The sequence below is a fragment of the Vipera ursinii genome (assembly GCF_947247035.1).
Source record: "Vipera ursinii genome assembly, chromosome: 4".
NCBI classification, from domain to species: domain Eukaryota; kingdom Metazoa; phylum Chordata; class Lepidosauria; order Squamata; family Viperidae; genus Vipera; species Vipera ursinii.
Genome location: NC_139514.1, coordinates 84,654,143 through 84,670,457, shown reverse-complemented (window position 1 = coordinate 84,670,457; position 16,315 = coordinate 84,654,143). Strand labels below are relative to the sequence as shown.

Sequence of the window (16,315 nt, the reverse complement as noted above, 5' to 3'; positions counted from 1 at the left end):
CCAACTCTAGGGGTCGGTGCTCATCTCCGTTTCAAAGCCGAAGAGCCAGCATTTGTCCGAGAACGTCTCCGTGGTCAGGTGGCCGGCATGACTAGACGAATAGATTGTTAAAAAAATCTGTTCTGTATGTATTATTAGATTTTTAATCTTCCTGTGGAATGTTGAATTCAGGTAATCAATGTGCTGTTTCATTGCTATTACAAAACCACTCATATCATTGAAATCCCAGGAGCTTAGGTGTTTTATTTGAATCTTCTATTTTTGAACAAAATCTTGCAGTTGCATTTGTGCAATGTATGAAATTTAGACAGAACTGAGGCTACAGTGTGCTACTGATTTGGAGTCTAATTAAAAGAGTGAATCAAAGAGATGCAATGAATAATATAATGAAGACTTGGGTAATAATATCATTTGCATTATATATGTACATATATATATCTTAGTTGAGATAAACATCATTATGCAAAGTACAGAAAAGGAATAAGAAATACTAAACCAGAATTAAAGACATAAAATCAGAGAAAGAGAAAAGCCAGCTAAAGCTAGTTTACCTGAACATAATTCACTGTACATCTACATATAGTTCTTTCCTTATGGACTTTGTGGCTTTTACTTTTCTATATATTATGCCATATATTTTATTTTTTTAAGCTTCTCACTTACCTGTTTTGAGCATTTCATCACCCCCATCCAACCACAATTTCTTGATCTTTCCTTCTGCTCAATCCATTTATTCTTTCTGATATATTGATTTGCAATTCAATTCTCTTTCACTCTGATATAACCAAAGTGCCTCAATGTACTTAATTTTCTTGCTTGTATTTATCATCTCCCCTACACAAGATCAATATACATAACTTTACTCAGACCTATTATGTCCTTCCCTTTCTTCTAGATTCATATACTGTACACACAATGTATTTATCCTCTTATTCATTTCATGTTTTTATTCATGCTTCTTACCATTTATTGCTCGCATAGTCCATGTCAGAATCTACATGGTATGAGCATTACCAAACTGGTCTGTTGATATTGCTGCCCATAGTGGATTGGGTCAGTTGATGTGTCAGAGTGCGCACAGTCCTGTCGCGTGTGGCAACCTAGGAGCAGACACAGCAAACAGTAGTTTGTAATAAATAGTGGTTTATCTACAATATCTACAATGCTATGCAACAGAGGTCCCCAACCTTTTTTGGTTATGTGGAGAGAGGTTTTTCCACGGACCGGAGGAGGCATGGTTTTATGTACTAGCTGCCTCCCATGGATGGGGTTTTGCTTGATTGTGCAGCCTGGTTGCTGGCATGCTGTGGCCTAGTACCGCTTCACAGACTGCGGGGTGGGAACCCCTGCTATACAAGTATCACTAGGAACAATATACTTACACATGCTACAAGCAGAATCCAACAAACAGCAAATACAGCAGGAAAGGGAAAAGAAAAGAAAACACACTAGCAGAGCCTCCCCTTTTTTACACAGGCTCTTAAAGAGACAACAGCCAAAGACCCTGATGCATCATTGCATCAGCTGGTCAGCTCTTAAATCATCACCTTAAATCATCACCTTAAATCATCACCTTGTTGTCAGCGGAATAATGCTTTACAGCCTCCCTGATGTTACAATACTTTATATCTACATGTTTACTTTTGCTTTCGATATGTTCTCCCATTGCCATTTTTATCCATGCAACATTGTCTTCAAATACTGGTACAGCTCCTTGTATCTCAATATGTACATCCCTTAGCAATTGAACATGACAGGTTATCTCAGAACATGTCTTGCTTTTTAATAGATAGCAAAACCCATGTCTTGTATAATCATCCACTATAACTAGTGCATACCTAGCTCCTCCAGCAACTGGCCAGTCAAATAACTCATGGTTAAGTCCCTCTCTTGCATAGACTCTAAACTAGTCACTAGAATGTCCCATGAATTTGTCCAACAGACTGAGCACCACATATACCTTGTGTGCTTCAGTAAAAGCCATTCCTCTTATTTCTAGCTCTAGGAATGTCTTTCTCATGGACTGCAAATGCATAGACATGCTCTCTCCCAGTCTCAGTTGGGCCTTGTCAGCATTACTTGCTGCTTGCAGTCTCTCTAATACAGGGCTTTTCAACCAGTGGTACGCGTACCACTGGCTGGTGGTATGCGAGCCCAGCTTAGCTAATTACAGTGTGGGAGGGAATGAATCAAAATGGAGCCGCACAGACCTGGAGATCAGCTGGAGCTGCAGAGCTTGCCAGAATCCCCAGGATCTGTGGCGACATGCTAATTGGAGCTTCCGGTGCACCCGGAAGAGAAAAGGAGGGTGGAGAGAAGAAAAAGTATAAAAGGGGCAGACCGGCCTGTGTTCAGAGGAACAGTGAGTGGAGCGGCGAGTGAGGAAGGGTGAGCGAGCAAGTGGTGTGTTTGAGGGGGAAGAGCTAGCAAGTGAACAGCTCCTGCCCAGCTCGCTTGTGGAAAACATACTGCTTGCTAAGTGAAGCCCCAGGATCAGCGCCAGGTAGCCCGCTGATCCTGGGGCTTCACTTAGCAAGCAGCCTGTTTTCTGCATGCAAGTGAGCCGGGCAGGAGCCCACGATCAGCTGAGCCGCACTTAGAAGCCGCGCTCAGAAACGCTGATCCCGGGCTCCTTCCCAGTTCTAACTCCTAACCACAAACAAACTGTGAAGTACAACACCTCTGGCTCTGGGGCAAGCTCTCATTGGGTGTCTCTTCTTTCTGGGCCCATAACCTGTCAGAGCGTGCACAGTCCTATCGCATGCGACAACCAAGGGCAGACACAGCAACAGTGGTTTGTAACAATTGGTGGTTTATCTACAATGCTATACAATTATCACTATGCTATGAGCAGAATCCAACAAACAACAAATATAGCAGGAAAGGGAAAAGAAAAGAAAACACACTAGCAGAATCTCCCCTTTTTTACACAGGCTCTTAAAGAGACAACAGCCAAAGACCCTGCTGACTCATTCCCATCATTGCATCAGCTGGTCAGCTCTTAAATCATCACCTTGACATGATGTTTTTATGCAACACTTTGTAATAGTATATAGACTAGGTTAGTAACTTCAGTTGCTTTTTGTTGGGTCATGAACAAAATTCCCTGTTGATAAGAACAATGTCAATCACTTTTGGAACATATTGATTACTCTGCTATAAGCATTCTCATAGTCTAGTTTAACCAAATTATGGTACACTATTCTACACAAACTTGGTCTCTAAGTTAAAACTTTTCTTTCAAGCCAATGTTCTTTTTGCTATCATATTGGTTTATACTGTGAAATACATGGCACCTACAGTATTTGAAAATAGCTGTTTTTATACCTTGTACTAGCATGAATATACTGAAGGAATAGGGACCCTCATTTATAACTCATCTGAAGGTTCAGAAATGCACTTACCAGTTGGTTTCATTTTCCTGATACCATGGTGAAAAGAGGACTTCTCCCTAATATAATTGCTCAGGAAGTGCCAAGATAACAGTTTGCTTTCTAAGTGTCTCCAAATCTAGTGCAACAGGGATAAGCTTTCCATTTCACTTGGAAAATAGATTTTTTTTTAATTTTAGAATTGTATTCCACCCTTTTTTATATACAACTCAAGGAGACAAACATATCAATAGTTCTTCCTCCTTTATTTTCTCCACAACAACAAATCTGTGAGGTAAGTTGGGCTGAAAGGGAGTGACTGGCCCAAAGTCACCCAGCTGATTTTTCATCCCTAAGGCAGGATTAAAACTAGAACAAAAACAAACTAGGCTTTGTCTTCCTAGTTATGCAAACTCTTGCTTCAAGTATTTACAATTTAGGAATGTTCTTGACTTGCAGCCTGAGGAAAGGGTTACAGTCTGAGCTCTGAAAGTTCCTTGAAGGTGGCTCAAAAATTTATGGGAATCCCCTTCTGGTTTTTTTAGTACAAACTGGACAATCTGGGTCTTGGGTCATTTTTCCTGTTTAAAAAAAAATAAAAAATATCTCTAATTAATGGAATGACTATGGGTGGGCAAAAACGCAATGGGAGTGGCAGTGACTTCTGACTTCCTGCCATCTTCCCCATTGACTTTGCATGTAGGAAACTAGCAGGGAGCATTGGAAATGATAATCATGTGACTGTGGCTGATTTTGGCAGCATGCACCATTTCACCCAACTGAAGGTTATAAACAAACGTTTAGTCGTATATAAATGTTGATTGTTTTACATAAGCAGCCAAAGTGTATGAAGGCTTGAAATACCACAAGGGCCAACTTTTTCTTTGGTAGATTAATACTGTTGTTAGAGCAAGTTTTGTGGCTGAGGATTTTTTACAACTGCATTTCCTAATTTATGGCACTTTCAGACTCCTTTTTGTGATTAGTAAATGATTTGCTCATATTCATCTTGCAAAAATGAAAGGATTTCCTTTTTCTCCTCTTCATAACATTAGGGATAAATAGATTTCTGTTTTTAGGTGGCCAGTTGTTGAAATTAAGTGTTGAAATGTAATGGCATCAAATAATATTAAAATAGAATAGTACTTAACATTATTTTCATCAATAATCATTAGATATGAAAGAAGTGCTAATGACCTCATCAAAAACAGCATTAACAAAATCCACAAAGAGTGTCTCCAGAATTTATACGATTAAAGTAATACAAGATTTTAAGAAATTAATTTAATCTTTCTAAGGTATACTGTCATAATTATCAGTAGCACCGTTTTAAAGAAAATGTATACTGCAGCATTGCAACTATATCTGAATGTTTTGAGCAGGAATGGATTGAAGATTATTTCTTTGTAGAACAATAGACATATAAAAGACATATAAAACAGATCTTATAGCAAGTGTGCCCAGTCCATGGCCCATGCCTGGACAGCTAGTAAAGCGGCCTCACGATAATAAAAATATACAAAATAAAGGAAGTTTGTTATTTATATACATTAAATATATATTTTTCATGCGGCTCAAGACAATTATTCTTCACCCAATGCAGCCCAGGCAAGTCAAAAGGTTAGACCACCATGCAACTCAGGGACTCAGAAAAAATAGAATAAGCTTTCTGCTGAAATATGGAGAAGCATAACAATTTCTATAGCCATCATATTTAGATATTGTCTATGTGATACTTTGGCCATTTGAAAGGTGTTGCATAAATACAATATAAACATTGAATTGATGTTTGCTTTTGTGTATTTTGCAGTGTAATAAAAAGGTATTTGAATAAACAGGTTTTGATACCATTTAAAGTATTGCTAATATATATTTTTTTATTTCTTATTTGTTATACTCCAGTTTGTTTGAGCAATATGCACAGGAAATCTTCCAATAACAAAATATATCATACTGTTACCCAATGCCTTCTTTTTTTTCATTACAAAACACTTTTTAGGAGCAATGCTTTAACAAAAGAAAAGAATGAGGAAAACAAATCTTAGTGCTTTTTATATAGCTGCTTTTCCCTGCAAAATGCCATCCCTCCACTTTCCCGGCCCTCTCTTATTTGGGATTCAGTTACTTTGCAGAAGGGAAATGCAGCTGATGAGAGTTTTAGAAAGAAGGAAGTGGCTAAGAAGGGAAAAGCCACACTCAATTCCGCTTTTTTTTTTTTTAATGCAGAGCACTTTCAGTTACCACGTGTGACTGCAGTGTTTCATAGAATTTGGCCTTTGGGAGAATCATCTGTGTTGTTATATCCACTGTAATAAGTTCTGATTTTATCTAAAATCAGATAATCAGCCTGGATTAAAAATTTATAATCCAGGATTGAGTCAATTCAGTAGTAGTTGCTATAGGAAGTTGCTAGATCAAACTGGCTGTCTATTTGGTGTTGGCAACAGACTATGACATTTGTTCAGATATATTCCACATGATACTCTAGAGAAGATGGATAAAACTTTGTAGTTTAAAAAGTTGTGTTTGTTGTGAGCAATATAGGTTTCAGTTAAATGATAGGGAAGAATGATATTCAGTAGGATTGTATCTTGATTCTGTGCAACAAATAAGTCTCTGTTTTATACATAATTCCCTGGAGGTGGCAATTTTCATTTTGATTTAATATAATAAAAAAATCACAATGTGTCAAAATGCAGATTTCTTTTTAGTTATAAAAATCTGATATTCCTGTTTATAAAATTGGGACGTTCATGAGAGTTCGGACTTAGATTGGATTTTTGTGCTTGTGTAGTTTTAATCATCATTAAGGCCATGCATACACAAGATCTTTTTTTGTGTGTGTTGATAAATTTTACAAACAGCTGTTGTATTAAGTCTATACCCTTGCCATTTGAAAGTGTGTGGTTTCAAATATTTTGCAAACAGGAAATAAGCTGCTTCTTTGTAGTGAAAATCTCCCAGCTGTGCTAGTTTTGATTATTTTTTTAATGGGGGAAGAATTAGAAAGCCTTATTGCTGATTATTATCAATTTGATTCTGCTGAATTTCTTTTATTATGGGCTGCAAATTTGGCCCATTTTTTTCAAATATGGCAGAAAATATTTGCACAAATCTCTTGTCTGTAGTTTTCTGTACCCTCTTTTCCAGTGTATTTGTTTTCATGCATCATCTGTATGCTTCACAAATACATTTTTTAAATAGGACAATATATTTTTGTATGTACTTCCCCTTGGGTATGCTCTTCTAGATGTAATTTGAGATGGAAATCTTGCAAATCACTGAACCAAACTTTTCAAAATTCTGAGAGACCTGGTTTCTCACCTTTCCTTGCTTCCAAATTTTTAGAAATAAAATGGCAAATCTGGATGCTAATACAGTGTGCAACTGAAACGGATTATATGCCCAAAATTGCAGTAGCAATTTTATATTATTATTTATCCAATATATTTTTAATTAATACATATGCCATAACCATCTTGTTCTGCAAGATGCCTTGTTCCTCCCAAGGGAATGGCTATGAAAACTCCTGCCACAAAACTTGTTCAGTGAAGTTGCTGCTAAGACTTCCAGAAGTAACATTTTTGGAAACATAGAAGTTCTGACTTGTAATTAAATTTTAAATTCCTTTTCTATTGCAGACCATCTTGGTCTAAAGATAACTTTTTATTTCCATTAAAATTCATTAATTTGATCAAATATTTATTGACTAGTAGGGATACTTTTAAATAATAACAGTGAGGTATTGAATGAGATGCTTTGTACTTTGTTTTGATCAGACCAATTCTGCAAGTAGTTAAACAATGACCAGACAGTCTCTTTGCTTGTATTTCAGATTTTTTGTAAAAGCATCAGAAAAATTGACAGCCAGATTGATGTGGTATCTGTGGAAAATGAATTAAACCAACATGACCAAGGCTCATTTCTCATTCTGCAATTATCATTCTCATTCTGCTAAATTGGCTCTAGTTATCCTGTGATTTTTCAGCTTTTCCTTGACAAATCAGAAAGGTAACCTTTTAATTTATTATCATAGCTTGGCATTGCTAAGGGATAAGGCACTTTCTACCAAGCATCTATAATACGCATGTTGAACTGGTTTTGATTCAAACTAGGATTCCAATCTAGTGTTGCAAATGTCCAAAAAAAATTCTTGACCCTTCCATTTCTAGCAGAAAGAAGGCCTTGTAGATTGTATGGCTTTGTTTTTTTTTCTCTTTGAAAGCTTTTATTACAGCAGTGGGTTATGTTTCTGTATTTTTTTAAGTACAGAATATAGCAGTTTTAATAAAAACTATTGCAACGTAATATTTTAGAGTACTGAAAGCCTTGGAAAATGAAAGATCATGCTGTCAAAACTCTGAAGTGGTACTGTTTACTGCAGCAGTTTTTAAAGAAAGACTAAAGATCCTTGGAAGATTATCAAAAGTTTCTAAATGAAAAAATCCATTATATCCTATCAGTTTTCCTGAGGGATTTGCAAATTATGAGCATTGAGCCAGCATAGGTGAATATGCCTTTCAGTGATCATTTCAAGTATTCAGGGAATCAAGGTGAAACCCAACATGCTTATTTAAAATTACATGTATGTTGGAGATATGAAAGATCTCCATGTTTTTCTACTATTGTATGGTAGAATAACAGAGTTTAGAGTTGCTGAAAAAAGAATTTACATCAGAGCAAAGTTTAAAAATCCATTGCTTCCTATTTTAAAATATCTACTTTGTTAGCTTTCTATAGTCTTTCCTGTTTGTTTTGTTCCTCTTGTGGTCAAAATGAAATGGATGTTAAAAATTGATGCTGCCTGAAAGGTTCAAGAAATAAACTGAAGAAAGGAGTAGAATATTTTAAATCAAGCTTGGACCAAGGATCTGATTTATTTTTCTATGTGAAGGGTTTTAGCACCAGGATGAAACAAGAAAATATTATTATATGTTGTTGCAATTGTAATTTATTTTGAATGCCTTCTTTGTTAAGAGTTTGACTCCTTCCTTTCAATTTTTATTATGATTATTTTAATATGATTTTGTTTTCTATTTTGATATATAAAATGGGTTTTATTTGTACTATTTGTTTGCTGGGCACAGTTATTTGTTTAAAATAGGTGGCCATATAATTTAAAAAATAAAAATAAAATAAGGTTAAATTCCCACTTGCAGCCAGAGTGGGAGACCTCTAGTGGAAGATAAAAGAAAAATTGTTAAAAGAATTAAAGATCTAATAACACAACAATCTGTCACTGCAGGATAATATTACAAGTCAGTATAGCATTATATGAAGAGATATGTGAATATAATTATGTAATATGGGCAATATTAATTTGTATTAGGTACTTTTATTAAGTATCTGTCCGATACATTTTATAAAGCGTAATTTTATTTAACTTTTAAAAATATTAGCAGCTAATATTTATTTATAAACATTAATTATTTATCATTCTTTATGTAATCAAATACAACTATATTACTATTGCATAAAAGACTATAAAAGAAGAAAACTAATGTATTATATACAAACATATAAATAGTGAGGAAAAAAGAGGAAAACAGTCATATACTAAACCATCAAGGAGAAAAAAGAAAGAGAAAAATTACATCTCCCCTGGAAAAAAGCAAAACAAAACATAAAATTAAAGAGAATAGAAACCTCATGTCTAAATTATATTTTAATTCTAATTCTTTATATAAAAAAGCACTTAGAGAAAAAGGTTATATCAGTCAATTAAAATTATATCACTTGCTTTAGTTTCAACATTATGACTCAGTTTTTAAAATACTAAGTTAAACCTAGTCTGTACAGCACTTTCCTCCCCTTCTGTTCAGATCCATGTTCAGCTTAGTTAAGTTGATTTACCTTGTCTGGATTTGGCTCCTGAGGAGGATTGGTCCTTGGTCCTTGGATAGGAATTGACCTTAAAAGACCAGGACTATGGGCTAAACTAGGAAGTCAAAAAGAGCATGCTGGAAGGCAGTGGCAAACCACTTTTTCCATTACTGTCCATGTGGCTATGAAATCCAAAGGAGCCAGTGACTTAAAAGAAACTCAACTTTTGCTGTAACTGACGAAACAGTGTTTCCATGCAGATGTTGAATAAATTCATGTTTTATTTTATAAATTGTTGTCTGTTTTATATTAACTTGAAGAAAGGATTGTGAGTAACTTGATTTCACCTATGACCTTTTGTGTCTACTCACAATGTTACCAGAAAAATTAAAAGTATTTGAAATAACTATCACTGTGGTCCCAGTAAGGTTAGAAATTTCAAAAGATTTGAATCAGCTATCTACAACCTGTGAGTTTTTCGATATCTCAGATTATCTTTAGAAATGTAGAATAATATTATCCTAAATCTGTGCCACTCATTTTGATGCTGGTGGGCATGATGGGAATTGTTGCTTGGTTGATTTAACAAGCTGAATCCCTTAAAACAGGACAGTGTTTTTCTGTCCTTGCTGAAGGAAACCTCTGCTCTTCCTATGCATGCTACTTTCTGAACATTCCCCTTGGGGCCAATTACTAAACATTAGTGTGCCAGGATGGCATCTTAGTTTGCTAGAAAAATAACCAAAAAAGTCAAAATAATTCCAAAGAAGAGAGTTGTATTTTTGAAGAAAAGGTTTCTTTTTACTGTAAGGGATTGATATCCTTGCATTAAAAGGCTATATATTGTCTAACCAAGGAGACCAGCATGCTTGGGACACAGAGTCTCTTCACAAGCTGAAAGATTATACAACTGACGTGGAAAGGTGAGGGGAGAAATATGTATATGCCACCCCGTCTGAGGGTATTATTTAGCTTTGGGGTGGGACATACTGAATTTTTTCATCTTTCTTTGTTTGTGTATGAGTATGTGAGAAAGTGTGAGTGAAACTTGCTAATTTGAGCAAGAGATAATGTGGATACAAGAGATAGTTTTGCTAGTCAGACAATATGTGTGTCACAAAAGCCTTGCTTGCTTCCACTAAAAAATGAATGTAGGAGCACCCTATCTGAGTAAAGCTTTAAATAAAGGACAAATTAGTCAGAAAAAATTCTTGTTTGACAAGGGCTTTTCAATGTTTTAAGCAAAGCTTCAGTAGCACTCCTATATATGGTATATGGTGGGGATCAGGAAAAAAAGACAAATATTTAAAAAGTTCCCAAAATAGCATAGGCTTGGGAATAAAGAGTATGTTGTTTATTTCAACACTCATTGGCATTGCTCAGAAGGTGCCCCAGAGGGGAATAAAAAGGAGAGATTGGCCCTAAAACTGGGGTAAAAAAAGAAGGGAGGGGTTCTAAAGTGCCAGTTAAAAATATTTTGAAATAATGTTCCTTTATCAAGAGGGTTGTAAAAATAAATTAATACAGAAAAATCCACCAGTAAATATGCAGCACATATGAAAAACACATGTGTTACCAATCTTACATTCAGACTTAAAAATTAACATGAAAGCAAATTTTAAGTTGCGTTTTATATCTTCTAGTTTGGAAGAAATCCATAGAATCATGTGTTAGAGAGAAAGAACATAGTAGCTGTATCTACAAAGAACTATAAACCAAACTTCTTCTGTCATGTTCACAAATACTGTACAATCGTATAAAGAGCATTTACTAATCTCTTTGGATGGAATTTACCCAAGCCGCATAGAATCTGTCATCTAAACTAAGCAGGCAGACTTAGAACAGAAGACATATAGCTCTTCTCACAGCAAGTAAAATAAAATGGGATCAAAAGGGCTGTATATATGACCACATGACTTGTGAAAATAAATGATAAACCAGTATCTTCAGACTTCTGAAGTTTATTTTTCTTGTATGAACAAAGCCAGACTATTTCTATTAAAGGTTTTCAAATCACAGTATCTTTTTACTACGATCTCTCCCCAAAAATCTAAAAATACCCCAATAGCTTATTTGAAATGCCGTAGCCAAGACAGTATGTGTTGACGCCTAGAATGAATAAGAGGGATGAATAAGAAAAACATAATCGGCCAGGCAGTACTGATTTTCCTAAGGATTCTTTTTATAGCTGAAATTAACTTGAGTTTAAGAATCAATTGTATATATATGGATTCCCAAAGCAAGCATTAATTTCTGAAACTAGATAGATGATTTTATATATAACACACAACACACACACACACACACACACACACACACACACACACAGTGCCAGACGTCATGGTAATAGACAAGGGCCAGGAGACAGCAGTGGTGCCAAGTGAAAGCAACATCAGGAAGGAGGAGTATAAAAAGCTGCAGAAATATCAGGGCCTAGAGAAACTAGAGAGAAAGTGGTCCCAGTGGCAGTAGGATCACTTGGAGCTGTGACTCTTAAGATGGGAGAATGGCTCCAATAGATCCCAGGAACAACATTGAAGCTTTCTGTCCAGAAAAGCGCAGTGCTAGGAACAGCTAAGATACTTTGCAGAACCCTCAAGCTCCTTAGAATAGCAAACTTCATGACTATAGTTTTCATCCAACTTGAGGATGGGTGGATAGCATAAATTGGCAGTGAAGGAAGACCCTGTGGAACAGAGATGTCATTGTTTTAAATCTGTTGGTGCTCATAGTGAATGCTACATATCAACTGTTGCAGATATACTGTTTGGTCTCTTTGCTAATTTTGAGAAGATAAATAGGTTGGATCCAGCTAAGATAGAGATAGAAGGGACCATTAGGAAGTCCTATACTGGATGGTCAAAACAAGAAGGCAATAGCAACTAATTCTCATTGTTTCCAAGAAAACTACATGGTTGTGTCCATGACACCAGCAGGAGTCAAGATAGATTTGAAAAGAGAGTTTATTTTTGCACTACCAACAATGAATAAATGTTGTTTTTGAAAAGGACAGCATTATATATTGTAAACTAATGTATATAATTTCTTTAACAATATCTATGTACCTTCCAAATTTAAATGATTCTGGGCTGTATAAATAATATCACAAACCTTTGCAACAAAATCATAACCACATCAATTAAAATGATGCCCACATTCCTCACTAAAGAACAAAGACTGCTGAAACAAAAATGTTTTTAGTACCTTAAAGCCAAGAGGGTTAGATCCGAATGTCCCTCAGATGCAGTATGTTCCTTACAGATGGCGCTATTACAGAGAAGGTCTCTCAGCCTTCCCACCCACTTTCATTCCCTAGCTAGGATAAACAAGTTCATGTTCATCATGGCAGTCCCTAATATGTCCTACTGCAACAACATATAAAACTTCATAGATAATATCCAGACTTTGAAATGGGCGAGGAAGCCTGCAGTTAATCAGTTTTCTATAACAGATTTGGGTTTCCTAAATGCAGGTTGTCACTTAATTGTAATAATGTGGTGCCAAGTGAAGTAGGCGGGAGGGCTGAAAGGGATGTCTGCGTAAAGAACTTAAATTTACATTGGCATATTCCCTCACTATTCTCATTTATAGTGAAGATCCTTAATTCCAATAAAATTGGATGTGGAAATTTTAAAAAAAGTTTTTCAGAATTTTCAGAATATTAAAGCTTTTAAATTTTGGCTACATCTGCCAACAATCTAAAAAGTGCATAATTGCAATTATGCAGATTGCTTTTGTAAAATTAATATTTTTCTCTTAAACTAATTCAGTTAGGATATGATTTCCATAAACTTTAGTTCATAACTTGCATAATGTAGTTACCGTATATACTTGAGTATAAGCCGACTCGAGCATAAGCCGAGACCCCCAATTTCACCCCCAAAAACTGAAAAAAGTTGTTGACTCGAGTATAAGCCGATCCGCCGTTCTGCAAGCCTCCGCCGCAGGCAGGCAGGGCACGGAGGTCTGCTTCTTTCCGCAGCAGAAAGAAGCAGGCAAGCAGGGCGCGGAGGTCTGCTTCTTTCCGCAGCGGAAAGAAGCAGGCAAGCAGGGCGCGGAGGTCTGCTTCTTTCCGCAGCGGAAAGAAGCAGGCAGGCAGGGCGCGGAGGTCTGCTTCTTTCCGCAGCGGAAAGAAGCAGGCAGGCAGGGCGCGGAGGTCTGCTTCTTTCCGCAGCGGAAAGAAGCAGGCAGGCAGGGCACGGAGGTCCGGAGACCTGCCGACGTTTGGGGAGGTTTGGGGAGGTGCGCACGCACCTCCCCAAACTTCGGCAGGTCTGCGGACGGCGGTGGCTTGGGAGAGGTGCGTGCGATCCCGGAAGCACCAAAGCCTCGGCCGCGCACAAGTCCTCGGTAAGTTTTTTTGTTGACTGGAGTATAAGCCGAAGTGGAATTTTTCAGCCCAAAAAGTGGGCTGAAAAATTCGGCTTATACTCAAGTATATACGGTAGTTGCTTTCTTTCGGTTCTAAAATACATTTAGAGTAAAGTTGGTAAATTCTAAACATAAGACTGCTGATCACATCCATCTGAAACCAAAACACCTGCAAGTAGGTGCCAATAGGTTAAAGATTTTTTAAAAGTTCAAAGAGAAATTTGGATTTTAAAATCAATATCCACTTTGCATGCTTTATTGAATAACTAACTATGGACTTTTTTCAGATGGGAAAATAAATTGGCCTTTAATGAAAGCAATACTATGCTCACATCGAAGAGGATAATAGCCCTCCTGTAAGTATGACATACATAAATATGGCGTACAAAGTTGCATATACTATAAGAAACAGCATGCTCTGAAACTGGAAAATTTTATTTATGAACCATATCAAATCACATAATATTGATAGGCGTTAATATTCAGAACTCCAGTTGTTGTGGAGGATTTTGTTTGCTTGCTTTAACATTTTGAGTTGAAATCTTACTCCAAGTGTTATTCTTCCAGCTGTCACAGACTCATAGATGAAAAGCAAAGTCATGGAGACATTACACACAATTTTGAATCAGCTTAGTTCTGGCAATAAAATAAAATGCAACTTATGATTGGGAAAGGAAGATAATTTTGTGTGTTTTCCTTTTTTCCTCCTGTGATCACTTTCATTTTAGATTGGTCTCAGTTTGTCATGGCACCTAAATTCAGATTGGTTAGTCTTACCTTTAGTTGCAAAAATAGATCAATTTTAAGTTATTTTGGATTCCTGTCACAGAGCTCAGTTGGCTCAATATATGACTAAGGTATTTATGTTTGTGATATAGCAACTTTGAGGTTCATGTTTTATTTGTCATGTTTGCTTTCTTTATTGACTTAAAAATAGCTACTAATTGGATACTGTTAACATCACCAATAAAGCATTAATGTTATCTTTAATTATTTAATTCATTGATAAAATGAGTATTAAAATGATTGTCGTGTGAAATCAAATTTCAACTGGGCTTTTCTTTTTTTAATTTTAGCATGCTAACATCATAAGGGCTGCAAAAAGACCAAATCCCTGTTCCCTTTGAATGCTTCAAGCAGTTTAAAGAAGTGGCTTCCTCATGACAACATGTCAGCGAAAGATCTCAGCCCTCGACATAGTTCAAAATCCCGTGTTGTACAGCGGGCCTCCACTGTTGATGTTGCCTCTGACATGTCAGGTTTATCTTTGACAGGTGATTATCTGTTCCCCACCTCTGCTTTTCCAGTATTAATTATTAAGATTCTGTCTTAGGCCCAATACTCTTCAATATCTTCATCAATGATTTAGATGAGGGGATAGAAGGGGAACTCATCAAATATGCAGACGACACCAAGCTGGCAGGAATAGCCAACGCTCCAGAAGGTAAGGTTAAGATACGGAAGGATCTTGAGAGACTTGAACATTGGACCCTATCTAACAAAATGAATGTCAGGGTTCCAACTAATGATCCCAAACAAAACAGAACTCTGGGGCGTGAAGTTTCCTCAAAGAACATGTGTATTGGATATATTATATCAGCACATTCAAAAGTGAAACCAACTCTAAATATTTCTTACATTCAGTGTACTTAATTGTAACAATTACCTTCCTTCCAAATGTCATAGATCACGCTGTCCAGTTAGGGCAATCGGCAGCCTCCTCGTCACTCCACCCCTTCTTCCTGCAACACCTGTGGAAATGTCCTTGTTTCCCATGGGATCGCTCTATGTTGTTTCTGGCAATACATCCAGCCTCATTCCCCTCCCCCCATCTGTATGGCAACTATGAACAAAAGAAAATGGCTTCTGCCGGGTTCGTTTCTGAAGTTGACAATGAAATTCAATGGTGAAAAAAGTAAGGTTCTACATTTAGGCAAGAAAAACCAAATGCAAAGGTATAGTACCTTGCTCAATAGTAGCAACTGTGAGAGGGATCTTGGAGTCCTAGTGGACAATCATTTAACTATGAGCCAGCAGTGTGCTGCAGCTGCCAAAAGGCCAACACAGTCCTAGACTGTATTAATAGAGGGATAGAATCAAGATCACATGAAATGTTAATACCTTGGTATAATGCCTTGGTAAGGCCACACTTGGAATACTGCATCCAGTTTTTGTCACCACAATGTAAAAAAGATGTTGAAACTTTAAAAAGAGTGCAGAGAGAGCAACAAAGATTATTAGAGAACTGGAGGCTAAAACATATAAAGAACAGTTGCTGGAATTGGGTGTGTCTAGTTCAATGAAAAGAAGGACTGGGGTGTCATTATAGCAGTGTTCCAGTATTGGGGGGTATTGGGGGGACTGCCACAAAGAAGAGGGAGTCAAGTTATTTTCCAAAGCACATGAAGGCAGGACAAGAAGCAATGGATGGAAACTAACCAAAGAGAGAAGCAACCTAGAACTAAGGAGAAATTTCCTGACAGTTAAAACAATTAATCAGTGGAACAACCTACCTCCAGAAGCTGTGAATGCTGCAACACTGGAAGTTTTTAAGAAGAAACTGGACAGCCATTTGTCTGAAATGGTATAGGGTTTTCTCCCTGAGCAGGGGGTTGATCTAGAAAACCTCCAATGTCCCTTCCAAATCTATTATTCTATGTTCTATGTTATTTCTCCATTTTGTTATTGCAGAGCAAATAAAAACATCAGCCCCTCCCTCCCAAAATTGAGTTAATTGAATAATTTATTTT

At 36.7% G+C, this 16,315-nt stretch overlaps 1 protein-coding gene across 5 annotated transcripts in view; it reads left to right on the top strand.

Moving 5' to 3' along the window:
• The window catches only part of INPP4A (inositol polyphosphate-4-phosphatase type I A), a 127,354-nt gene that overhangs the window by 26,128 nt on the left and 84,911 nt on the right, over window positions 1-16,315 (top strand). For 3 of the 5 annotated variants that reach the window (XM_083362477.1, XM_083362476.1, XM_083362473.1), the window contains exons 2-4: window positions 7,207-7,382; window positions 13,853-13,921; window positions 14,642-14,839. In XM_083362477.1, the coding sequence (XP_083218603.1) occupies window positions 14,734-14,839 (106 nt within the window). In that variant the 5' untranslated portion in view covers window positions 7,207-7,382; window positions 13,853-13,921; window positions 14,642-14,733. The remainder of the gene's footprint in view (window positions 1-7,206; window positions 7,383-13,852; window positions 13,922-14,641; window positions 14,840-16,315) is intronic. The other 2 variants (XM_083362475.1, XM_083362474.1) reach the window with 1 other exon arrangement.